The following is a 27,978-nucleotide window of genomic DNA, read 5'->3' as shown; positions in this document are numbered from 1 at the left end:
CCTCTCAAAGTTAGGGTTCCTCAAGGCTTAATCTTCAGCTCTCTCCTCTTTTCAAGCTCTGTTCTCTTGCCTGACAATCTCATCCAGGCTCATGGCTTCAATTACCCCACTACCCTAATGACTCATATGTTTTTCTCTCCCCAGCCAAGACCTCACCTCTGAGCTCCAGGATACATAACCAACTGTTTATTTGACATCTGTCTCCTCCAGAATGTTTCAAAGGCAGCTCAAATGTAATATAGACAAAAACTAATCTCATGATCTTCTAAAATGTGTTCTAGCCCTCCAGGAAACACTTAAAATGGTTATTGTCTTTTTTTAAGCAAAGAAAAAAAACATATTTAATAAATGTCCCTAAATATAAACTATAACAGAGGAAACTAAAGAAATGCATCTTTAAAACATCACTATGATAGGAAGGACAATAAACTTGGTGAAAGTAACCAATATCACTTCTCAAAGATGTAAAAATCTTAAACAACACATTTTAATTCAGCAAAGCAGAATTTACTTTTAAATATATGGAAAATCTCATCTTACAAACTATCTGAAACAAAACATTTCCAAATTATGATTCCACTAATATTAACTAAAGTATGTGTATTTAAGCATATAAATTACTAGAAATTAAACTTTAAAATGTTAGCCATGTTTATGTCTGGCTGGTGAGATTATAGAAAATTCTTATTTTCTTCTTTGTGCTTTTCTATATTCTCCAGATTTTCTTAAATGAACATTTCACTGTAAAATTGAAAAAATGGTTTTTCAAATTACTCATCAAATCTAACTTTGAGCACTGCTTCTTCCTCAAAGAAAAAATAGAAATTGAGGTTCTAAGTCTCACTACTGACTTTTTTGTAGTTACCTAGTTGAAGCTAGTTAAATACAAAGTCTGATCATTAGACCTATTTCCTTAAAAGTATAATATTCTAGTGCTGACTTCAAAAAGATTTCAATATTTTCTCCGTATTTTCATTCTGTGCAACATTTAAGGTAGACATTGTCTATAAAATTACTTAAAACACACCCAACAATATTTTTCAAAATTGGAAAATTGATACTGACAAGTGATACTTTCAAGCTCATTGTATAAACTGTATGTGACACCAACTAATTTACGCATTTCTAGAAACAAACCATTCATATATCCCACACAAATTATGATGACACTTAAAATAGGACTTTATCTGGTAGTATACCATTTTAATTCACTGAAATTTTATTCATGTATTGAATTCACATGCAACAAACACCCCCTCAAAATGTTATTACTTAAGATACTACAGAATCAGAAAGATCTGATCCCAGAAGAAAATTTGTTTCTTTAAAGGCCTATATAAAACAATAAATACCTTCTATTTGCCCAGAAAGCAGTAAAGGCACACTTTCTCCATAGATAACCTCTATCTGCTAAGAGATAACTTTGCCAGAGGCAGAAACTGATCTTCAGAACTATACATAGAAAGAAACTATTTTCTTCCCTACTCCATTTTAAAATCTTCTGATTCTAATGGAGTAAAAGGTAAAAACTAAAACTAAATATAATCTAAAATGGTTTCTCAAACCTCCATCTCCAAATATTTTAAGATCAACTCCTGGCAACTAATTGAATTTTAAACATTTTAACCACAAGTGTGCATACTTACTGTAATAACTATTTAATGTTTAGTGACTATTTTCACACTTCATCACATTTACCAGGGCCCACTCTAAACTATACTGTGAAGAAGTAAAAGTCTTCATCACTCTTACTCCACAGAGACACCACATCTTCATGGTCATATATGGACACTTAGTGCCCTCTTGTGTTCTTTCCCCTGCATCCTGGGACAATCCAGATAAAACTGATCTCCCCAGAGTATTTAGCCATTCTAATTTGCTCTATTCTATTTCCCATACCTCTCATGTTTGTTGTCCTTTAGGAAAATTATAAATTCATCTGAGCTAATGCAATAATAAATGGTGCTAATAAATCCTGGTATATCAATGCATTAATCCTCCTAGAAAACATATTCGCAAGTTAACACTTTTCCCAAAGAGAAAAACTGTGGTGAAAATGCAGGGCCACATAAAGAAAATATTTGGGGAAGTCAAAGCTTTTCTTATTTTATTCCATTTACTAAGTGAAATAACATGAAATTTGTATTTAAACATATTTAAATATTTTTCCATCTTTGACTGAACCACTCTTGAGACTTGCAGAGAGGTGAGATTTTCTGCTGGAGGGCAAATTTTTATATCTGGGACACTACAACTACAGAGATAACTTCTTATTCCACATATTTAGATGTACTATATGTTGGGTTATAACCCCCAAAACAAAATTTTACATGGGAAAAGCTAAACATAATGCTAGCCAAATTATGGGTTTTAATGTTTATCAGCAATGGCTCTACTGCCCCAAATGTCAAACGACCTATGCTAGTCTGACCAGGATTTGAGGGGCCTTTACTCCACTGTTTCCAAGTCACGCACACCGTGAGAACTGAGACTGACACGGTTCCTACACAACACTCAGCCACATGAACACACACACTCACACACACACTCTACCAACAACAAAAGCAAACACAACAAACATCTCCATGAAAGTAAGAATACTCAAAAGCAAAAATGCTACTAGCTACTCAATTTGCACTACTGAGCTAAAAAAGATTAGAATCTGAAGCAAACCAGTTATAGATGAATTTATCCATTGGTAAACACGTTTTTCATTTATAGTGATTGCATACATGTCATATTTTCTTATTAAACACAACTGGATGCTACTTAAAATAATTATTTCTGTTCTAATTTGTCTTCCAGAGTGAAAACAAAGTATGACATAAAAACCTGTGTCAACAGGTCATGCCACTTTTTTCTCTTTTGTCCTTTTTAATGCAATTGTAAAATCACTCAAATGGCTTGGGTTATGGTTATTAAACAATTAAACAGAATAATCTCATTTTTCCATGCCTAGGCTTAACCAGAAATAAAAAGTTAGCGAACTGTGATTCAAAACTGTGGTTAGAAATTAATTTGTAAATAATAATTGTATTTGAACAACATAGGGTATGGCATATTAGTTGTAAAATGGCAAAACTAAACACTAATTCATATAACAATGAAAGCAAATGGTATAACCATTTAATGATTCTTTATTGTTTTCTGAAGAAAAGGATTTTATTCCCCCACAATCCTGTATTTAAATACATTTCACATATACTCAGAGGATCTTTCGATATCAATCTAAAATTTTCTTTAACACTGTTTCTTAAATGATAGCAAAAAGTTGTAAATACCAGTCAATTACATTTTGTTGCAGAAATCACTTGACTATTTCCTGCTTCTCTAATGTGTAACTTCTATGAAATCACCTGCATGATCACAGTCAAATTTTACTTCCATAAAGAACTATCTCTGCATGACTATTCTGCCATGCAAAATATGCTAGAATTTGAATTGTTTGATTTAACAATATTTATATTATTTCATCATAGTAGCTTTTAGGGGTACACATCAAAATCGACTCAGGTTGTAACAACATTTTTACATACAAAACTTAAAAAAGGATGTCTTTCTTTTTACTTAATGTTTAAGAAATGAATGGTCAAACATTTTAAAATTTTTCCTTAATTTAAACGGTTTCTTCAAAAGGTATAACCTCCAAAAGCCAATGCACAGTTAAAGATTTTGGTTTTCTCAAAGTTACTAAAATCTTTACAGACACCTTTTCTTAAGAATAATAAAGTATGATACAGATACATAATAAGCCTTAAAAAATACCTGAGAGGTCTTGCCTGGGGATTGCCTGCTTCTACATATGGATGTAAATAATCCTTTATGTAGAGATCAGCAGCACTATTAGAATGGGTGCAAATGAGAATCCTGCTGAAATAAATGGTGCAAATAAAAAGAATGATAAAACACAAAACTATTCAAGCAATATAATACCAAAAAAAGCAGTGGCCATCTTAATATTACACATTTTCCTCAACCTACTCAGTAACCTCTAACATATTATTCAATGATGCTTTTAGAAAATCATATTACTATTTAAGCTGTAAAGGAAATAACTTCCCCAAAATTATTTTTAAATCTAACATAGAAAATAATTTTTAAAAACCCAACTCTTGGCTCTAACATATACCACAATTCCTTAGCTGACCTGGAGTTTTGGTGGCTAGTTAAAAGCTATCATTCTCTACATTGCCAATTTTTAAAAACACTGTTTTAACAGAATCCAAATTTCAGTGCTTTGGGGTTTGAGTGTGGGTCTTTTTCTTTCTTTTCTAATTTTGTTTTTTAATTAAATTAATTTTAATTTTCTGGACAAAAATGGTCTTGCTAGCCCTCGTTTTGTATTCACAATAAGGACAGAGGTTGTGCCCTACCAATGAGATCAGAGCGCACACATCACCATCTCACCTGGTCTCCTGTTGCTGGAGTATGTGCTTGACAGCCTGAGCTAGAGTGAATGTTTTGCCCGTCCCATAGGGTCCGATGATGAGAACAGGAGGCAGCTGTATTGAAAGTGGCGTTGTAATGGCCAGAACAGCCTCTTTCTGTTTTGCATTTAGCCGAGGATCCAACTGTTCATCCCACTGTCTATAGAAAATAAAAATTTAAGTTATTTCAAACACATGCATCTTATTAATAAACAGAACATGACACAGTATCCTGAATTTCACTGAACCATTAAAACTACTGAAATAGCATAGCATCTATAAAAACAAATGCTTATTCTAAAACCACTCTTCAGAAAATTACCCAACAGAGTTGGTGTAGAGTGTTTTTCTGTTGATCTAAAGTCACTTTAGTTATCTTGTCCTATTCCAACTACGAAAAGATTTTGATAAATAACCTAAAGACATCACACACTTCTAGTATAGTTGCTGCCAAGCCTATAAATAGTAATGGCAATGTCTCAAAAACGTAATTTCCCTCGGTTACATAAAAGCATTAGAAAAGTTTTTTCTGGTAATAATGAAGTAGCAGTTTCTTTGCATAGCAAATAAATGCAAAAGGGAAACAAACTGATTTTCAAATTCTAATCCACTGAAAGATCTCTTAGTAAAGTTTAAAACAAAGGAAAAAGAAAAAACCTGTATGTCCCTGGTTAAGAAATATCAAACTTTTACAAAGTTCTTAATTCAGAATAGCAGGTTATTTTTAAAGGCCAAACGATATGAAGTGTTTTCTGATATTTTCACATACACAAATAATATACATGTGTCCTATCTGTTAGGGTAGAGAACACCTGTCACGGCAGCACAAATGGCTGCTGTAAGGAGATCTTACTAGCCTCCCTTCTATGACTTGGCTATGTTTCCAAGATTTAAATGGATGGCAGATGCTGAAAAGGATCAAACCAAATGGAGAATCAACAGCATTCTTTCTTACAACTATAATTAAAACACTAAATATCACAACAACTATGTTAAAAATGATAGGGATGTGAACCAAAATAAGACGGGAGTGTAAAGAGACTCAGAAAATTTGCAAAGTGCCTAGAAAATAATCCTGAACTAGGACACAGTTTACACAGTAAAATCCCCACTCTGGGAGGCTACACTCGACTTAAAGCAGAAGCCAGTTATTTATGGAAACCTTCTTACTACTTTCAGTTTTAAAAAATTATAACTAATGCTATATTACGATAATTTCAAACAAACAAAATCCTCCCAAAAAATGTAAAACCTTAGAACACAAATTTTGGCCATACAAACATGCCATTACTTCTTTTCCTAAAAGCCATTCAGTAAAGCTCAAGTATTTTACTCCAAAGAGTCCCTCAGTATTAATCAGCATATTTACTCCCAATTCTGCCAGCACTTGGCCAAGGCTCCCTCTTCTATAACTGAGGAAATTGCTTTCAGTGATGTAGGTCCAGATCTATTATATGTGGCCAACACTGTGGAGTGGTTTCCCCAAAAGCATCCACAGCACCCTTCTCTGCCTCCCTCTATTTTTGAGCCTAGACAGCTGTAATACTCCATTTCTCAGCCTCCTCAGCTGGAGATACAATTCTAGTCAATGAGATGCAGGAAGAAGTCCCTCAGAAGGGCTTCTATATCCAATAAAACAAAAACAAACCCTCCCTAGAAGAAAGCCCTTCTTGCTCCTTGACCTTTGTCCTTCGTCTGGCTGGAATGAGCTTGTAGTAAATAAAGCTGCAACAGCCATCTTATAATCATGAGACAACAGGCCATCAAGAAGAAAACCAATATGGGGCTGGCCCCATGGCCGACTGGTTAAGTTCACACGCTCCACTCCAGCAGCCCAGGGTTCCACCGGTTCGGATCCTGGGTACGGACCTAACACCACTCATCAAGCCATGCTGAGATGGCGTCCCACGTAGCACAGCCAGAAGGACCTACAACTAGAATATATAACTATGTACTGAGGGGCGTTAGCGAGAAGAGGGGATTAAAAAACAAAAAAAGGGGGAGGCCAGCCTGGTGGCGCGGCAGTTAAGTTCACATGTTCCACTGTGGCGCCCCAGGGTTCACCGGTTCAGATCCCGGGTGCAGACCTACACACCGCTTGTCAAGCCATGCTGTGGGAGGCATCCCACATATGGGCACAGATGTTAGCTCAGGGCCAGTCTTCCTCCACAAAAAAGAGGAGGATTGGTGGCAGACATTAGCTCAGGGCTAATCTTCCTAAAAAAGAAAAAAAAGTAAAAGAAAACAGAAAACCACTATGCTCTACGAAGCAGAGAGGATAGGGAGATGTTGGTACTTGACGGCACTGCTGAGCCCCTGCACCAGCCCTGGACCACCTACTTCTGGGTTACCTCAACTTATTTAAGCCACAGCAAACTGTTATTTGCATCTATACCTGACCACTATGATTCTACGCTACCTGACCCCAACGGTTCCTTTATCTGTACATGGAGATAATGATACTTGCATTAAATGGTTATTCTAAAATCAAATGAGATAATGCATGCAAGCTGTTTACAAAAATAATTGAGCACTAAGTGCTCAATTAATGTTGGGTTCTAGACTATTTTCTGAGGGTTTCAGAAAAATGGGCTATTACTTGATCAGTACACATTTTCAAAAAACAAAAAAAATGTTTTAAAAACACCCTCTAATCTTTCAAATTTGGAGACTTTAATGAACTTATGAATGAGACAGATATTAGATTATATATATAAGTATAAATCTAAGAGATTAATGACAGATTTACATGCATAATTCTAAAATATGTCAATATCTCTATTTTATTTACATAGCCCATTTTACTTATCATTTGTTTCAGTGTAAATAAATGCTTCAGAGCAGATCAGAAACTTATCCGTCTCGGTCATCTCTACAGTTCCTGGTCATGAATAACGAACATTTATAGAAAGCCAATGAGTAAAAACGAATTGTCTTTATTTATTGTACCACCTGCTTAACAAAGGGAAGAATATTTACAATATACATGCTGATAAGACTCATCTCTGATTTTCACAATTTAAAACAATATAGGGGCCAGCCCCATAGCCGAGTGGTTAAGTTCTTGTGCTCTGCTTCGGCGGCCCAGGGTTTGGCCAGTTCGAATCCTGGGCGCAGACATGGCACGGCTCATCAAGCCATGCTGAGGCGGCATCCCACATGCCACAACTAGAAGGATCCACAACTAAAAATACACAATTATGTACCAGGGGTGTTTGGGAGAAAAAGGAAAAATTTAAAAATCATTAAAAAAATTTAAAAAAATAAAAAATAAATAAAGTCTCCTCAAGTTTACTCTGAATAAGTTATTTTATTCCCTGAACCAAATTAATTGAAAGTTCTTTTTTCCCCATGGTCTGATGCATTATTATAATTAATTTATAAGCTACATACTCAAGAATAATTTTTCAACTGCATTTATCTATCTATATTCCACCTTAGTCCAGAAAGGATTTTAAATGGCTAACAGTTTCTCACTATGTTCGTAGACCCAGGTACATTTCAATTACTGTTTAAATTATAGTGCTAAGAAATCTCCTCCTGTTTCAAAGTTTTCTGCTACTTGACATTTTCTTAGTTACTTTTGCAGTTAACACTTGCAATCAGTAGTATCTGAATATACTGTCATATATAATATAATTTTCTGAAGTGAGCATATCAAGTAAATGCCTAAAAGTTTACTGCTATGGCCTCATATTTGAAACCCTAATTTTCTTCTTTAAACTTGAAATTCTTACTAATTTAAATGTCATATATTAATAATGTGCAAGGCCCTGTTGGAGAGTCAAAGATAAACAAGACAAGGTGATTTACTTTAAAAAGCTGAGGGTCTAATGAGAATAGTAGAAATGTAGAGAACTGACAAAAATTAATCTGAAAGACATTATGCTTGAAAGCACAAAACTGACAGAACCTGGCACATAGGCATCAATAAATATTTGTTGAAATAATGAAATGGAAGGGTTAGGTTCATCTGCTTGAAGCAGAGAGTACTTGAGCTAGACTAAATCTTAAAGGACAGGTAGATCTTCAATAGATCAATATTGGGCAAAGATTATCTCGGGGGAGAAAATCACAGATAAGAAGACAGGGCTGAGGGAGCGGGAAATGTGGAGTTTAATGGGTATAAAGTTTCAGTTTTGCAAGATGAAAAAGTTCTGGAGATTAACTGCACAACAATGTGAACACATTTCACACTACTAAACTGTACACTTAAAAATGTTTAAGACAGTAAGTTTCACATTATGTAAATTTTACCACAATTTTAAGAATTTTTTAAAAGACAAGGAAGCAAATAAGTGTAGAGCAAATGAAGCAAACTTCAAGGTAATTCAATATGACTAGAGCATGGGGATTTAGAGAATATCGGCAGTACACTCTTTGACATCAGCTTCAAAAGAATCTTTTCAGACACCATAACCCCTCACATGAGGGAAACAATAGAAAGAATAAACAAATGGGACTTCATCAGACTAAAGAGCTTCTTCAAGGCAAGGGAAACCAGGATTGAAACAAAAAAAACCCCACTAATTGGGAAAAAATATTTACAAGCTACTTATCCAATAAAGGGTTAATCTCCATAATACACAAAGAACTCACACAGCTTAACAACAAAAAAACAAACAACCCGATCAAAAAACGGGCAGAGGACATGAACAGACACTTCTCCAAAGAAGATATAAGTATGGCCAATAGACACATGAAAAGATGCTCATCATCACTAATCATCAGGGAAATGCAAATCAAAACTACACTAAGATATCACCTTACACCTGTTAGAATGGCAAAAATATCCAAAACCAAGAGTGACAAATGTTGGAGAGGATGTGGAGAAAAAGGAACCCTCATACAGGGTTGGTGGGAATGCAAACTGGTGCAGCCACTATGGAAACACTATGGAGATTCCTCAAAAAGTTAAGAATAGAAATACCTTATGACCCAGCCATCCTAAGAACCTGAAATCAGCAATTCCAAAAGTCCCTGCACCCCTATGTTCATCGCAGCATTATTCACAACAGCCAGTCATGGAACCAACCTAAGTGCCCAGCAACTGATGATTGGATAAAGAAGATATGGTATATATACACAATGGAATACTACTCAGCCATAAAAGAGGACAAAGTCGTCCCATTCACAACAACATGGATAGACCTTGAGGGTATTATGTTGAGTGAAATAAGCCAGACAGAGAAAGACAAACTCTGTATGACTCCACTCATATGTGGTAGTTAACCTATGGACAAAGAGAACTGATCGGTGGTTGCCAGGGGAAAGGGGGGTGAGGGGAGGGCACTAAGGGTGAAGTGGTGTACCTACAACATGGCTAATAATGATGTACAACTGTAATTTCACAAGGTTGTTAACTATCATAACCTTAACAACAACAAAAAAAAGACAAGGAAGCAAATAAGTGTAGAGCAAATGAAGCAAACTTCAAGGTAATTCAATATAACTAGACCATGGGGATTTAGAGGGAGAAAGGGGGTGTCGAGTTGAAAAAAGTCAAAGAAACATAAAAAGGTACTATTGGAAAGCACTGTAAATGAGACCAGGTAATAAACAGTTTTGTATTACGCTGCTCAGACTCTATCTGCATATCAGTGAGCAGCATTCTGAGATTTGTAAGCAGTGAAGTGAAAGGATTATTTTAGCAAACTAACTCTGGAACAAATATGTGGGATGGACCACAGAACAGAGACACAGACAGCAGGATGGAAGACCAACTAGAGGGCTACTGAAATAGTCCAGCTCTAAATTAAGCATTGGCAGTAAGAACGGAAAAAAAGGGAAAGATGCAGAGAAGCTGGATCAAAAGGAACTGAGAAGATGTCACTGGATGTCTACAATTAGTAGATCACTGATTACTTTCAGGAGACCAAAGAGGAAAACAGAGATTACAGGATGAGTAAATAAGAATACTGGAAATATGCAGACTATTTCTACGCAAGAATTTTGGCAGTAAAAAGAAGAATGGGGAAAGGCTAGTAAAGGTAAGCAAGCACGCGAAAATTTATTTGGTTTTTGTGTTGTAAGGCATATTTTGCTTTGTTCCGTTTTTAGAACCAGAAGAAATGGAATTTGAGGGGAAGAGATATATGCCACTTCTAGGCCTGGCATAAAAATTTCCCACATGATCCTCTGTATTCACTCTTCCCCTGTCTGCCAGCTGGATGTCAATATCCAGGGTGACCTTGGAAACCACTTACTGAAGATACCAGAGCAGTGATGGAACAGGGCCACCCTACCATGATTGGATTGACACAAGTGATAAACAAATAAACTGTTATGTAGAGCTGTGAGATTTAAAAAAAAAAAAAAAAAAAAAAAGGTGGAGTAAGCTGAGCACCGGCAGGCACCAAGAGGATAAAACCCAGTGAAAAGGATGAAAAGAAAGATGCAGTCATAGAGCTATCACTGCTGTTAGTCTGGAAACAAAATAGAAGTATCATATTTAATTCAATGTAAAGATGTGCCAAAGAGAATTTAAGTAGAAAAATATTTACACAACCATCAACTTAAAAACAGTTTCTGAAGTAGTATCTTCTATGATACTTTCTCCATTTTCCTAAATTACAAAAATGTCTTCTATATTCAAAAATTATTTTAAATTAACTATTTGAACCACTTTAGAAAGGCCCTAATTTTCCTATTCAACTTACACTCAGAAATATTTCTAAATTGCTTGGCCTCCTATCAAATTAAGGCTGTTGAGAAAAGCAACTGTACTCATGTAGACTGAGGAAAAGCAAAGAAAATACATGATGAACCTCAAATGTTTCATTCAAAGGGTTCTTTTACTCTCCTTTCCCAACTAATAACATGTCTCCTCAAGAATACAGGCAAACATGCTAATAAAAGTACGCTTGAGTTATCTGATACAGATATTCAATTTAACATTAACATAACGTCCTTTAATGAGATATCTCCCTTCTTACCTATTGGGACTCCAAGGTATAGTTGGAGTCATAGTGATGTCTGGAAATAAAACCCCATTGTCCTTGATCCTGTCTAGCGCATAATGCATTTCACAGAGGGGTAATCGATTTAACTGAAACTGAAGTTCAACCTAAAACATAAAATAAAAAATTTTTTTAAAGAGCATTAAAGCAAACATCGATGCTTACAGCTCGCTAGAAAACTCGGTAGAGATAACCTTTTAAGGAGGCCACGTTTAGAGATTCTTTTAAAGTGTAATCGTATTCTAATAATAATTATTATGGCTAATATTTGCTTTGTTTATTACTATCAGGCACTGTAATATGCACTTTACATAGGTTATTTCATTTAATAGTACCAATGTTGTATATACTATTATTAACTTTGTTTTACCTCTAAAGAAACTAAACCACTCACAAATTACTTAATCTCTAAATCAAGGTTATCTGATTCCACCATTGCTATGAAGCACAGATTTGATAAAATCAACAGAACACCTGTGAAATATCATCTCTCAAGTGCTAAAAACCAGGCCTATGACACTGTATCAATTTACTATGAATGAATAATATTCACCAAATTTTATGTTAAAAAAAAAAAGACTAGCTTCCCAGTTAAATATGGCAGACTGAACACACAGTTCACCTAAAAATCCATAAAGATAAACAGAATAGGAGCAAACACAACTTCAGATGAGAACTGTCCCAGGATATAGCTTAGTTTCTTTTAAGCTGTTCTTCCTTTGCTTATTTATAACTCTAATCAGAAAGCTCAACCCTGTATAAAACTAGAACATTTTAGATGTTACTTAAAGAGAATCAATTTTCTCTGAGAATTACCAGAGGTCCAATTCTCCACCCAGGAGTACAACACTTCAAAGTCAGCTGCACTTCTAGTATGACAGAAAAGGAAAACCAAACCAGAAGAAGAGTGTCGGCTGACAAGTAGACTACAGACAACCCTAGTTAAGTTGACCCACCTGTGTGTCATAATCAGGTCGAAGATTAAGTTCTTCACAGCATTCCCTGGATATCCTTAAAAATATATATTCTTTTGTTTTTTCTTCAATAGTAGCTTCATAAACCTTCTCTTTGGTTCCCTGGGTCTGTACTAACTTCTCTTTAGGGACTGGTAATAAATAAACAGCATTGACTTTGGTCATCACCAGCCGTCCAGCCAAAGTATCTTCAGAAAGTGTTTTAGTAAGCTTAAAGCGACCAAAAAGTTGTCCATTCTGAGCATACTTTGCACCTCCAGAAACTCCAGTGAGCATGAAGCTTGCTAGAATCTGCAATTGCACTTTAAGGTTGAACCTAAATCAGAAGTAGAAAACAAATTTGAATATTTTACATCAAAAACACAAAATCTAGAAGAGTAAAACAAATCAAATACAAACATACAAAAAGTTAAAATTTCACTGTCAATTTCACTCCATTGAGCTATAAAGTATATACTATCTTTCTGCCTTTAATCCAAGCTGGAAACTACAAAACTTTTTTAGGTGAATAAACTCTCACGCAAGTTACATAAAGATGCATACCTCGTTGTGTTGAAGAATGCACATATTTTTAAAAGACTGAGCACTTAAAATGAAGCGAAGTATGATGTTTTTAATAAAATGAAATATTATGTGTTAATTAATATGAAAATATGTTTGAACATATCACTGGGACAATCAAGACTTTAAAATCACTTAAAACCAGAAGGAAATGCACTGCATTTAAACTACAATAGACTTTTATTAAACTGATGCTTTCCAAGTAAGATCTTACCAAAAGATTCTAACCATAAAATATCTCTTTCAATACTGTTAATGAACAACATTCAGAACAAATTTCTTCATGGCTCCATTGACAGATCTCATGCAGGAGTTATGGAAAGAGACATCAAAGGCTATCTTACTAGACGACGGTTGGCGCAATCACTCACACTTCCATGTGTACAGTGAGCATGAGAGAGAAATGTGTGTGAAAGAAGCACAGAGAACCAAGATTAATTTATACAGTCAAGAAACATGAAGTGAAAGAAAAATTTAAACTAACTGACAGCTCTTCTCCTTTGCTATTCTGAAATGGTGCTATATGAGAGAAGACAAAAGGGTAAGAATGGGAACATTTTCTACTTTTTCTTAAAAGGTTTACAAAATTTGAATGAAAAAATTAAGTTGTTTTAAAATCTATATATCCATTTGTGGAAAAGGCTATTTTTTAATGGTACTACTGAACTGTTTTCTTTTCAGATCTTCTTTTGTATACATGATGTCAAGAATGTCTGATAAATTCTTAAGGAAAAAGAAAAAAAACTTATTTTAAAATATTATAAATTTCTTTAATGGAAACATTTGTATTGCTTACCATATTAGGAAACCAAATCTAATTAAAATACTATATTAAAATTTTAAATGTCCATTTATAGACTTTAAATACCGAAAACTATAAGGATAGAGGAAGATTTTTACAGAAGTAAGAAAATATTTAAGGAAAATACATCTGAATGGCTATTTATGGATGTAATGTCATAAGAGTTTACAAGCTCTATTAGTAATTCAAAAGTATATTTACAATAGATCACTTGAGGATCCAAAAAGATGTGTAAATACATACGAAAGTTAATATTTAATAATGTGACTTTATATGAGGATCAAATGAACTCTACAGTATTTGCCATATATGTGTGTGTATATGTATATATATGTGATACATGTGTGTGTATATATATATGTGGAATTATTAAAAATCACATTATATTTCTCTCATTCTCTATGCACATTTCACTAGATCCAAACTGCAAAAGTAGGATGATAATTCAAAGAAATACAGATTGTATGTCATCTAGTTATGTTTGACTCTTTAAAGACTAAAATGTGCACTATGGATTCTTAGAAGTAAGTCTTAAATGAAAATGAAACAAAAGTATACTACACTCCCCAGTTTACATATAGTCTATGTTCACCTGCTTTTTCTTTTTTAAACAAAATATGTTTTTAAAAAAGAACAGGAACCCTTAGGTTATTCATGGTTTTCCAAATGAAGTTAAAATTTTCACCTTCCTTTTACTACGCATGTAGGTGAGATTCAGGGTCATTAAAAACTTTCTGAGAAAAGAGATTTCTAATAGTGCGCTCTTCATTCACAAATGACCTCTTTGTTAGTAAATTTGACATACAGTTTTCTGATCTTTTTTTCTTTTTTACTTTGCAACCACTTTCCACTTGCTTTAAACTCCCTCTTCCACTGACTTCTGTACAATCATACTCCTAGTTTTCTTCCTACCTTTCTAGCTCCTCCATCTTCCATCTAAGCACCACCCATCTTCTAAAAGTCCACCCTGCCCTCGGCTTACTCTGTATGTTCTCCTTAGGTAAGGTCACCCTCTCCTACATCTCTCAGCTCAGGGCTGTAAACCCAACTGCCAAATAGACACCTTGGCTTATAGCCCTTCAAATTCAGTACAAGCACAACAGAATCACCATCTGAACTCCCCACACAGCACCCAAAGCAATACTCCAGTGTATTATACAACTTAGGTAATGGTACTATCATCCAGCTAGGTGTCCAAGCCAGAAATTAAATTATCCTTGATCTTGTCTCTCTCAGCAACCTTCATTGCCCCATCATACAATCACCAAACCCCATGAGCTTCTCTTCCTCCTGATTCAACTGTATCTCAACATTTTTAACTTGGATTACTATTCCAAACTCCCAACATGACTTCTGGCTTCAAATCTATTCTCCAAATCACCACCAGAGGATCTATGTAAAACGTAACTCTGATGACAAGCAGCTTCCTAAGCTCTGACAGTAAGGTTTAAATAGCTTTCTCTCTCACCATCTCACCACAACACACACACACCCTGAATTACAACCGTGATAACCAACTTGCAGCTTCCTCCAAAACTCTATGCTCTTATTCTCATACCCTGTTTCTTCTAACTAAATACCTTTGTCCTATTTCTTCACCTGACTATTTTACCCATTTTTCTTTTTTTGTAAGATTTATTTTTTTATTTTTCCTTCCCCCCAAAGCCCCCCAGTACATAGTTGTATATTTTAATTGTGAGTCCTTCCAGTTGTGGCATGTGAGATGCCTGATGAGCAGTGCCATGTCCATGCCTAGGATCAAAACCGGCGAAACCCTGGGCCACCAAAGCAGAGTGAGTGAACTTAACCACTCAGCCATGGGGCCAGCCCCTTTTACCCATTTTTCAAAATTCAGCTTAAATACCATCTGGTCCCCAAAGCAGACTTGATTCCCTCCTTGATTTGACTATCCTCCTCCCTACTAATGTGGGGTAGGTGCCTCTCCTGTGGGGCCCTGGACATCCTAATCACACAGTCTCATAGCCCTATATTTATAGGTCTGTCTCCCCTACTGGATGACAAACTTTTGGGGAACAAGGAAACATATCTTGTTTGCCTTAGAATCAGCAGTGACTAGGCTAGAACTTAACACTGTGAATACACAAATTTTGTTCACTGAATTAAAAATTAATTTTACATTTTTGTAATAATCTGATTTTTTCTAGGTACCTTATTCCCATTTCAATATTTTATATTACTCCCTAACAAATTCTTGAAATTCTATAATATTTTCTCAATAAGTTGAGCAATATATTAAAGTTTTACTGTTATATCTATTTTAGAACCTGCCATCTGAAAACACTTGATCACAATTTAGCAGCATGAAAAATTACTCTCACAGTTTTAAAGCAATAAGAGAATCCTCTTGTGACATTTAGTTGCGCCTTGCAACAAAACTCTTGGTAAAAGCACTAGAAAATAAAAGTACTAAGAAATACAGCTTTTCCCACAGCAGATTCACCATATGTTCAAGATGCAGACATTACAGACCTTCTACAGAAGTTCCAGCTACTACTATTTAATTTTCCTAAAAGATTAACAGGCTAAAACTAAAATGACATTAGTAAGCTTTCTTAGGTATTTAAAATAATATGCATGGGCCAGCCCCGGTGGCCTGATGGTTAAGTTCAGCATGCTCTGCTTCGGCAACCTGGGTTCGGTTCCCAGGTGTGCTCTGTTAGCAGTCATGCTATGCTGGTGGCCCACATACTAAAAAGAAAATAGAGGGAAGACTGACATGGATGTTAGCTCAGGGCAAATCTCCCTCAGCAAAAAAAATAAAAATAAAATAATGCACATTTTTGAGATTTAATAACTCAGAAATATGTAAAATACAAAATATATACTACAACTAACAAAGATATTTCTTAATAAAAAGAAAAACCATCTTTCAATTGTTGCATGCCACATTTTGAAATCAACCTTAAAGCTTATAAAATTCCTACTCTTTTGGGAAATGGCAGAATAGTAGCCAACCAAATTTTCAACCAATTTAAAACCACACTTCTAGCTAAAAGAAATACAGCTCTATCAATCTTAGCAACAAGTTATATCTCTTGAGTGTAACTTTAAAACATTTCAAAGTTATATAGTGAATTTCACTTCATGCAATTTCTAACTAAATGAGCAACAAAAATCAACCAAGATACTAAGCCAATACCTGGACTTATTGAGCAGAGCAACAGAACCGAGGTATAACCAAGAGAGGCCTCACTCATCTTATTGATGAAGTGAGCCTCCACACACTGGGCCTGTCATGCCAGGTGTTCATGTTGAGAAGCCACCACAACCCGATTCGGCACGCCACTACACAGTTTAATGGACATAATAGCTTCAGTCAAAGTCAATTTCTTTTGAAAATGTGTATCTTAGAATCAAATAGATTTCACTTCAAGATAGAATCATTACTGAATGCATATCAACATGTAGCTGAGTACAAGAAGTTTAAAAGAAAAATCTTGAAAGAACTCAGAAGCATAGTCTAAAACTTAAATGAAATGCAATATTCTCCTTACCGCCTCCACACATCTCAAACTAAAACTTAACATACAAAGAAATCTTAATTTCTAGACTGCTTTGAAAAATCATCTCTTCATTTTAAAAAAAAGATAAACTTGATTACTAAATCCAGCCTCAAGCCAAAATATATTTTGTCTAATCCTGAAAGGCTTCATTCAACCTATTTTCAAGGAAGGAATGCTGAGGTGACCATGTAAAAATACAGCCTAATCCTTACAATTAAAACGTAAGAAACCAGTGTGAATTCCCTTGAAACTACTTTAACATTAATTAATTACTATTTGAATATTCTGCCTAAATTGTCAATGTTCACAAATGACCAACACATTCTCTGGACCTTGGGAAATAGCCTATCAATGATGTGGTAGGTCTGACTACGATGTCTCAAAGAGGCACATTTCAGTGCATACAGAATACATTATTACTGTCAATACACATCCAAGTCATTTAGAGGGATGAGTCCATTTACCCACACCGTTGTCTTCTGGCTTTAAACGGGTCTCAAGCCACAACGAAACATTCTTCACCATTCTAATGGTAACTAGGGTTTGCTTTGATGACTGGTACTGACTGAACAGACAAACAAAATGACCCAATCAGACAAACCAGAGTACGGCCCAAGGACCAAATCCAACCTTCAGGCCTGTTTCTGTATAGCCCTTGACTAAGAGTGGTTTCTACAAAAATAAAAAAACAAAACAAAGAAAATACACAACAAAGAGCCTATGGAGTCCACAAAACCTCAAATATTTACTTGCTGGCTCTTTACAGATGTTTGCTGATCCTTACCCTAGAGGACAGTCTAGGAGCTGCATACAAACCTCCCCCAAATCCATTTTTTAAAACATATCTGTTACGTTATTTGTGCTTAAGGAATTAACAATCAAATGTGAACTAAATTCAAAGCAACAATAAAATGTATTATAAATATTACGGTTAAAGAGTAAAGGAGAAAACAGAAAATAAACTGCTTTTTAAGCAGTGTATGAAACTTTGTCAAAGACGTTTGAAAATCCTTACGATTTATGTCCATTATTTGTCCCTTGTCTACCTGCTTACAGATACCCTCTGAAAAAACTATCTAATAAATAATAGGATTTGCTTCTTTGTATGTGCACCAGTTCTATATTGTTCTTCACCAAATTTTACAAGCCTGGCAAATTCAGAAGTATAATTTACCAGCCTTCATATCCAGGGTTACCTTTGGGCGAGAGAATCACTGGAAATTTTCCAGAATACTCTGACACAGTAACTATCTGCTGTCATCTTAGACACATAGCAATAAATTCTCATTTCTATCTTTAAGATCCTTCAAAACTCTTGTGCAGTTGGCACATATAACACATCAAAAGTGATCCTACAGATTGATATTCAATTACTAAACATACCTATTTGAGTCAATAACTATGATCTAATTTTAATTTAAAAAATAGAGAAAGCTCAGATGTTCCTATGAAAAGACTATACACTATTTTACCACTGTCTTACCATAATCTTTCTTTTCATATCTAAGGGCAATTTGATACCATGATCATCAAGTATTGCAACTGATAATGTGTTAGTTTCCTTTCTATTTCTTTGTTTGCTTTTTCTTACTATAATAGTAATAATAAGTAGTCATTGTAGGACATTTTGAAAATAGAGAAAACTATTAGAACATAAAAATCACCTGTAATTCCAATCAAAACTTTGTTTTAACTCTGATATTTTTATATACAAATACATACATGTGTGCATATATACATATACACAAAACTAGAATTGCAGTGGATAAGGTTTCATAACTAGCATATTTCCCTTTAATATTATATCATGACCATCTGCACTGTATTAAAAATTCCTGCATAGTGGTCTTTCCTAAGGGAAAGGAATCTATGATAATGTAAATAATATATATGAATACTAATAATGTGAACAACATAAATGACACAAGCCATTGTCCTAGTTATTTAATAACTGGCCATTTCATTAGAACTGTCTATAGACACACTTAAAAAGTCTTTTTAAGAAACCGTCAATGGGCCAGGATTTAAAGTCTCAGAGTAATGAAAAGTGAATTATACTCTGACTTTGTAAATTTTACATATATTTAATTAGAAATTAGATACTTCCCAAAAGTTAGATGATATTTAATCTATAAATAGAGTAACACAAGGTGTTTCTAAGTTTTCACTTTTTCTTTAGTAACATCCCTTAATGAGTATTCAGTGTCTACTAATAATACTGATGATACGGTACCAATAAGGCAGCCTGGAAAAGAAAAATCTGTCAGTTAGGCTGTATTTAAAGGGAAAACTGCCTATAAAAATGTTTTCATGTCTCATAACTGTGGTTCAATTTTTAAGGCTTGCTCCTATTTTATCTAAAAAGTAGAATTTTACTACCAAATACAACAACTATTTCATTAACATTTCCTTCACTCGAACTTTCATTTCTAAGATCACTTTTCCTATAACGACTCAAATAAGCATTTGGTCTTAACCTATGGCACATGGAAAAAATGTAAAATATGTTAAAGCTTTTTATAAACTGCTATAAAGGTATTTTATTACTATCAAATAGTTTTCCTAAATATTTAAATAGTTTCATTCTTAAAATTACTTTTCAAAATATGTGGTCTTTTTCAGTTTTTGTACCTTTTCACAGCAAATATTCATTGAGTGCTTGCTCTGACTAACATTAACAGAAACCTCCTGAAGAGCAGGAACCACATGTTACACTCCCAGCATGTGGCAGCCTCGTGGAAATGAAGTAGGTACTGAACACCAGGGTCGCCAAGATAAGTGAGACACAGTTCTTGCCTTAAGAAGCTCATATACAGCTACTGAATTTAACAGCTATTGAATAACACTCATTTTACTACCTGTCTGTATTTAGGCACACCTCCATTTTAAAAATGAAAAATACCACCCCAAGAGGAGATTAAAAAAAAGAAGAAAAGTATTTCTAAAGTAACTTACTTGCTGACTTCTTTATACTGGGCTATCTCCTCAATATAAAGAAGGTCATGCAACCGCGACTGATAGTTGGTCTTGGTCAATGATTTGTCTAAAACGGACTGAGTAAACAGCTGGTCAGCAGAGAGAGGAATTTGGTATCTGATAAGAAGGCTCTTCTCCAAATCAGTAGTTTCATTAGGTTCAAAATCTATAATAGTCTTAGAAGAAGCATCCCAGCGCTTAGCTGTGGTTACTAGCTGTTGTTTTGCGTGCATCAGGTATTCAAGATCTAAATGGGAAGAAAAAACACATTTATAAAGGAACACAACATTAAAATTTTCAATAATACATTATACATTTTGGTAAGAGAATTTTATCTGCTAGAGCAAAAATTCTTAAAAACAAAACAATCCAAGAACCTATTTGACAGACTATTTTTCCCAAATCAGAAATATTTTTTAGTCTAGCTCAACAAAATAACATAAATAGGAATCCATGTAAAAAACATCTTATTTTTACATCAGCCTAGGACATAATAGCAACACTTATTAACATTTTAAAAATACAGATTAACATTTAGAACTTAACTCTTCACTCAAGAGAAATCTGATCTGCAAGGAGATGTGATAAATTCCTCATAAGACAAAATCTACCAGGTTATAATCATTTTTCTCTTCCTACTAGCAATACCCGCCCCATTACAGAAAGAGAAGATCAGAAAACTGTGAAAGGTTAAATCTTTTCTTGTACAGTAAAGCACAGTGAAACCCTCTGAAAGTCAACTTAAGACAAACAAAAATCTTTTCAAAAATATTCATGTAAAACACTGCTAATTCCACATTAAAATGGAATACAATGTACCAAACGTCATTTGTACAGAAAAATTTCTATATGCCATTGTACAGAAAAATCCAGTTTAGCCTCAGTTAAATTATACTGTAAGTAGGACACAATATCAAAATGAATGACTGTTCAAGTTCTGACATCTCTGAAAAAAATGTAGTATGATGCCAGCACAGGGTGAAATACATCGAACATAATCTGAGCACTAGTAGGCTCACTCTATCTGCAGTGCATGCTACTTTTCTATTGGGTCTAAGACACATACACCTACAAATATGAAACTTAACCAAAAGGAAAAGAAGTTGTTTGACTCATTAGGCCAAAGATCCAGTGTTAATACAACATAATTGGAAAGATGGTTTCACAACATAAGCTAAAATTTTAGGAAGAAATAATAAAAAATTTAAAGAGAGACCAGTTAATCTCCAAAGTACAAGACAGATGATCCTGTATTATCTTTGAAATGAGAGTCTAATGCATAATTGCCATGTCTTGCTTAGGGAGAGATTTTGCTATATTTAAATGTTACATACAAATTATAAACATATATGTATAGTTACCCACCAAGACAAACTTCTTGATAGTAGAAAATAGCTTATTCTAATATCTTGTTAAAGGTTAAAACATAAAGGCCCTAATTTAAATGTAAAAATGTACAGAAATAAAATAAAGTCCCTAATTTCTTTTTTTTTTTTTTGGAGGAAGATTAGCCCTCAGCTAACTACTGCCAGTCCTCCTCTTTTTTGCTGAGGAAGCCTGGCTCTGAGCTAACATCCGTGCCCATCTTCCTCTAGTTTATACGTGGGACGCCTACCACAGCATGGCTGCCAAGCAGTGCCGCGTCCGCACCCGGGATCCGAACTAGCGAACCCCGGGCCGCCGAGAAGCGGAACGTGCGAACTTAACCGCTGCGCCATCGGGCCGGCCCCTAGAGTCCCTAATTTCTAACCCTTGCTCCTTGAAAAGGCATTTTTACACGCCAGTTTTATTATTTCTCAAATGGCAACACAAATGTAACTATAATCATCATGATATAAAGATGGTCTGCTTATTAAAAATTTGCATTTTTAAAATACTCTGGATAAAATGATGGTTTGTTTTTGCAATGGCCTCACAAGTAGAAGTTTCATAAAGTAAACTACATTTTCTTTCTAAATCACTCTAAAAATTGAGTCCTGCCTACTCATCATTAGATCATGCCTACAACAAATATTTAAATCATACAAATTCCAACATTCCCAAAACAGACTGTACCATCCTAAAAGATCAGACACTAATTATTATCAAAACACCAAGGAGGCACATAATTATCTTCCTTAATTCAAAAGTCAAAAAGAGAAATAGCAATGGTACAGTGACAAACCAAATAACCAGCTCTTTAAAAACAATAAATAAATATATAAACTCTACATAATAATGAAGAATCTACTAATGTTATAAAATGATGTCTAACTACTCTTTGGGGATGGGAGAATTATATTTCATAATTTTATTTTAAATAAGAAATTGATTCAGACTATGCCTAGATCAATATTATGTTTACATTCTTTAAAAACTCACTAGTTGGGGACGGCCTGGTGGCATAGCAAGTTAAGTTCACACGCTCCACTTTGGTGGCCTGGGGTTCCTGGGTTTGGATCCCAGGCGTGGACCTACACACCACTCATCAAACCATGCTGAGGCAGCATGCCACACACAAAATAGAGGAAGATTGGCACAGGTGTTAGCTCAGGGCCAATCTTCCTCTCTCACACACAAAACATCACTAGTTATTTCTAACTGATGTTTAAGTAACTGGGATAATAACAAGCCTAAAACTGTATAGTTTTTCCTTGAAAATGCTTTTTCTATCACCTATTTAATATGCAAAGCAAATTATACAGAAAGTCTTTCTACTCTGGGCTAGAAGTATTCAGGCTTTTTGCATGAGAAGTTGCATGAGAAATAGTATTTGTTTTTCTCATTTCATCTATGTAGTACCATGATTCCCATCCTAATTTTATTAAATTCTCAAAATTAGTGTCTTCAGCAGGTAGCACAATAATTTCAAAACAATTCCAAAACAATGTTAAATTGTACTCCATTTATTTTTGTAAATGACCATAAACACAGTACAGGGGAGGAGAGATCTAGGGGAGCAGAAAGAAGAACTTTGAAAAAACTCCGTATGTGCCAGCATCAAAGTTTACAAACTACTGATCTCAGTCATTAAGTTAAATGTCAAAAATGAACTGTGGCCAGTGACAACTAAGGATATTTTTTGCAAAAACCACTTCTCTTTCTCTACTTCATCTGACTGAACTTAAGACAAACTTCTGCCTCCAATCCTCTCACTTGTGAGAAGAAGCTTATTAAACCCGTTTGATTACCCACCTAACGTACAGTGCTTAAAGGTCATCAGGTTTTGAGAGTTCCTCTTTAAATAGAGGAGGGAGACAAGGTTCCCCCACAGGGACACTGGACTTTACTACTGGGGCTCATTTCACCCCCACCTGCAGCGCATGCATACCTGCTAACATCTAAACCAGACATACGTACTACTCAGGGTAGCCTGAGCAACTTCATCCTTGGTAAGCACTTTTCTTCAACCTAGATTAGGCTAAAATGAAAAACACTATGGAATCAATCCTCATAAAATCATGTAGGAAGAGTTTAATACTGACTTGTTAACCAATTCTTACAATAATAAATCTCAAAGCAAACCTGACATAAATTATGAACCTATGGAATTTGTTACCCTGAGACGAGGTAGGCAGAAGCTATAAATATATTCCAGAGAAATTCATAAGAGAAATTTAAAGATAATTAGAATACATCCAATTTTTTGAAGATAACATAAAGGAAGAGCTGCTACTGTCAAAAATAGAATTCAAGGTTGGAATAACTGCTCTGACACAAGACACCCTTCCCAACTTCCCTTGCCCTTCTGATTACTGAGAACAGCAGTGCTCTCCTTTCAGCCACATAGTTACTACTCTAATAGAGCATCCAAAGGGTTAGTTTGTTTTGTCTTGAAGTATGTAGTACAGCAGACTTGAAAATTATTCTTAACAGGACCTGAGGAGTGGGTAAGAAGAAAGTAAGGAGAAAAAAAACCCCAGTGTTCTATGTACCCAGAACAAGGGCAGACACAGAAGAGGTACGCAATAAATTACATGTTAAACATGGAATTTATTAAAAACACCTATATTTAGGCCTTACAGAGAATGAGATGAAGTGATTCCTAATTCCAAAATCAGATACCACACTGTTCCCTAGGAAACAAATCTTGACTGCCCAAATTAATAATAAAATAAACTCCAAAAGTAATCCCAAACTACCATTTCAGCACTCCATTTCGACATCGTTCCTGTCACCAAAACTGCTACAGAGAAGCAAGATGAACATCTCTTAGCTTATCCCTGTTGTCTGTCCCTATTCTTCATCTCTTAACAAGGCTAATAAAAAGTTAAAACAGTACAGACATACCTCATACTTTTTATATTCTTCTCAGTTGCACTTATCTTTTATTGACAAATATACTATTTTTAAAATCTGTTTTTCTATTACTTTTCTGATCACATAACATAAAATGTTATATATTTAATATATAGGACATGTCCTTAATTTTTTTTTTTTCTTTTTTTTTGGACATGTCCTTAATTTATCAATGAGTTTGGCAACTGGAGATCAGTTTTAAGCCATACTAAATGTTAATGTTAATATTAACATATACTGCTAGAGTATACAAAGTAGAGAAAAGTTGTTTTCAAATTTAAATATAAGAACTAATTTTGAACATGCAGCTCCCAGATATTCAAAGGAGAATTCCAAACCAACTTGGCCAAGCAAAAGTCTTCCATTACTCAAAGTTGTGGTATAAAGTATATAATGCAGTCTATTTTCTAAGCAAAGGGAAACCTCACTACCTTTCCTGAGAGGCTTATCTTCAATTAAAAAAAAAAATGATTAGTACATATAGTGTCTTTCTCTGAACTTCAATCTCACCAACAAGGGAAAAACACTGAAAAAAGCAAAGTTAAAATTATACACATTTCCTAAACAGTTTGCAAGATTGCCATATAACAATTAGAGAAAAAGAAATTCATTCACAGCTCACAAATAGAAAAGATTTGGATGCGTTAGAGATCATGACAATAAGGTCAAAAAACCCCACACGACTGAGGGGTTTTTTTCTCAGTTCAAACTTAAATTAAAGAAAGGAGGATTTTTAGTTCAATACTGAACAATGAATTAGAAAAAGAAATGTCTACTATGTAACTTGATTTTACATTTCAAGGAGTAATGCACTAATGTAACTAAGTTCCATGATCAAATCAGTTTGACAGACACTGAGCCTTTAATTACTGAGGTGCACTGTGTGAGTTTCTAAGAGGAAAATAAAGCATTCACCATTTCCAAACGTTATTTGTACATGGAACTCTTTACCTATTATTATTATTAATAACACCTATTCATTTCAGTGGAACAGTTTTGGAAACAGTGAGCTAATAGATGGTTCAGCATGGTCCAAATTTATAACTTTACTGAAGAGAAATATGTTTCTAGCATTAATTGAAGGACAAAAACTTGCTTGAACAATGAACAGCCAATCAAGTGGAAGAAGTGATAAATATAAAGATATTTCCTATTCAAATTCTAGTTTCACACCATCACTACATTTCTTTGTGTGCAGAAACCAAATTATATTATGATATAATTTATAATATTACCAAAACTGTATGGAAACATGATAAAGCCTAGACCTAATTCAACTCCCCAATTCCCAACGGCATTTGGCCAACTTGTACTTGGAATGACACTTTTCTCCCAATTCTAGGCCACGGAAGCTCAAATAATGAATTTGCTGAGGCTGGAGGTGAAATTAGCCAATTTAACAAAGATTTTAAAAATTAAATTGTTAAAAACTTAACAATTTAGATGTTACCAATTTAACAAAGAAGTTCTCTAGCTCTCCACGTCTCTGAACGTTATCCACACAAGTATTCCAGGAAAAGATACAAATAGGAGACAGATATTTTACATTTTTATTGTTTCAGAATGTTTTACAAAATTGTGATTTCACATAAACAAATCTTTTGCCCTCAATTTTTTTGCTGACAAGCACTCTGCTGTAATAATCAAAAACTAACTAACACTAACATGGAAGCAGGAAGCAAATACTATACTGTTTATATCCTGCTTTCATTTCTCCAAAATTCTTTTGGGACTCTGTACATAGTCACACTGAAATAAATATAGTCACACAAGAAAAATCTTAAGAACTTAACAAAAACATCAAGATATTCAATGACAATGATTTTAAGAGTAGGGAAAATATCAAAGAGAAAACTAAAAATTAACAAAACAGATCAGCTAATTTATATTGCAAAAAAAAGTCAACCAAATAACATGTAGCCTGTCTAATCCTAGATTTAACTTTTCCTTTTTATGATGTTCAAAATTTCATACCAGAAAACACATTTTGTACATTTTATATTGTTCTCTTGTAATATTTATTTTTCCTCTGCCCTTGAAAAAAAAATTTCACTATGTGAAATTGTTTTAATGTTTCCACATTAGTTCAAGAAAATGCTTGTTTTCTTTCAATTATTTTCCATAACATAACTACTTAGAAGTAAAACCTGTATAAAGGAAAATAGGCAAAGATATCAAACGATAAAGAGATCACTAAAAAAAAAAAGAGTATTATAAAAAAAGAGGGAAGGTATAATATTGGTTCCAAATGAGAGGAAATCCTGGTCTGTATTAATTTTCTCTATAATATCTGAATGAAATATAAAATTGATTATATTTAAAACTGATATATTAGAAACATCAGAAATGAGACTGTTTATTTCCTCCAGTTACCATTCTCAAAACATCAGTTATCTTGGACAACTTCTCTTCCACCCCCTCTACTGCATTCTCTTGCCAAGATCTGTAGGTGCTGTGGCCTTAATGACTCAGTTCTTTATCTCTGCCTTTTAGTCCCTCTGTTAGGCCCCTAAGGATCTCAGTTCTCCTTTAAAAAAAACAAAAAAAGTTCTTCTCTCTTCCTACTTTCTTCATTCTGTTTGTAAGCCAGAAGTTATCCTAATCATGACTAATGATAAAAATAGTAGCTAATATTTACCTAAATGCCTACTATGAGCCAGGTATTGTACAAGGCTTATTTCTAGTTCTCATGATAATCCTCTAAGACAGAAATTACTAGGCCCATTTTACAGATGTTTCCACACAAAGCTCAGAGATGTTAAATACTCTGCCCAGTGTCACACAGGCACATAATTAGAAAATCAGGACTCAAATCCAATCCTATTTGACTCTGAAGTCTGTCCACTGCTCTTTTTTCCAAGCAGAAAAATAGCACCTATCTGAGGCGAAAGTACCCTCAATCTCTCAAGCCCATGAGGGTGTCCTGAAATCATCTTCATCAACCTTCCCTCATTATCATCTGTTTAGTAGTAGCATTTTCTCCTACTTTTTATTGCAGACATTTAACATTTTACATTATTAATTTAAAAGATTTTTATTAACCAGTATAGATTCTTGACAACACTTACAAACTATTTCTATGGGAAATGAGTCATGAGTTACACACCACCAACCTAAAAAGCAAACTTTTAAAATACAACCCACAGGTAAGCCAAGAACATCTTTTCAGACTTCTCTTTGAGAGCAGGGGAAGCATGTCGGTCTTTCTTTATGATTCAAATCTCCTTATGATTTAAAAAGAGTGCTTCCTAGTAAGTATCAAGTTCAAGCCTCTAAAAGCAACTTACTAGTAGGGTAGGCAAACCATGGCAGGCAAGACGAACACAGCCCGCTCTTGTTTTTGAAAATAAAGTTTTATTGGAACACAGTCAGGCCCATTCCTTTACAGATTATCCATGGCTGCTTTCTCACTACAATGCAGAGCTGAGTAATTGCAACAGTGACCATCTGCCCTGCACCATCTAAAATATTTACTAC

At 34.5% G+C, this 27,978-nt stretch overlaps 1 protein-coding gene across 8 annotated transcripts in view; it reads right to left on the bottom strand.

Moving 5' to 3' along the window:
* HELZ (helicase with zinc finger) overlaps positions 1-27,978 on the bottom strand; it is a 173,963-nt gene that overhangs the window by 86,672 nt on the left and 59,313 nt on the right. For 6 of the 8 annotated variants that reach the window (XM_046675151.1, XM_046675154.1, XM_046675157.1 and 3 more), the window contains 5 exons: positions 20,203-20,470; positions 12,343-12,676; positions 11,363-11,493; positions 4,408-4,587; positions 3,766-3,870 (listed from right to left, as the gene is read on the bottom strand). In XM_046675151.1, coding sequence (XP_046531107.1) covers positions 3,766-3,870; positions 4,408-4,587; positions 11,363-11,493; positions 12,343-12,676; positions 20,203-20,470 — 1,018 coding nt within the window. The remainder of the gene's footprint in view (positions 1-3,765; positions 3,871-4,407; positions 4,588-11,362; positions 11,494-12,342; positions 12,677-20,202; positions 20,471-27,978) is intronic. The other 2 variants (XM_046675156.1, XM_046675158.1) reach the window with 1 other exon arrangement.

The sequence above is a fragment of the Equus quagga genome, chromosome 11 (assembly GCF_021613505.1).
Source record: "Equus quagga isolate Etosha38 chromosome 11, UCLA_HA_Equagga_1.0, whole genome shotgun sequence".
Taxonomy (NCBI): Eukaryota; Metazoa; Chordata; class Mammalia; order Perissodactyla; family Equidae; genus Equus; species Equus quagga.
Note: the sequence above shows the minus strand (reverse complement) of the source record. Positions and strands in the feature narration are given on the sequence as shown.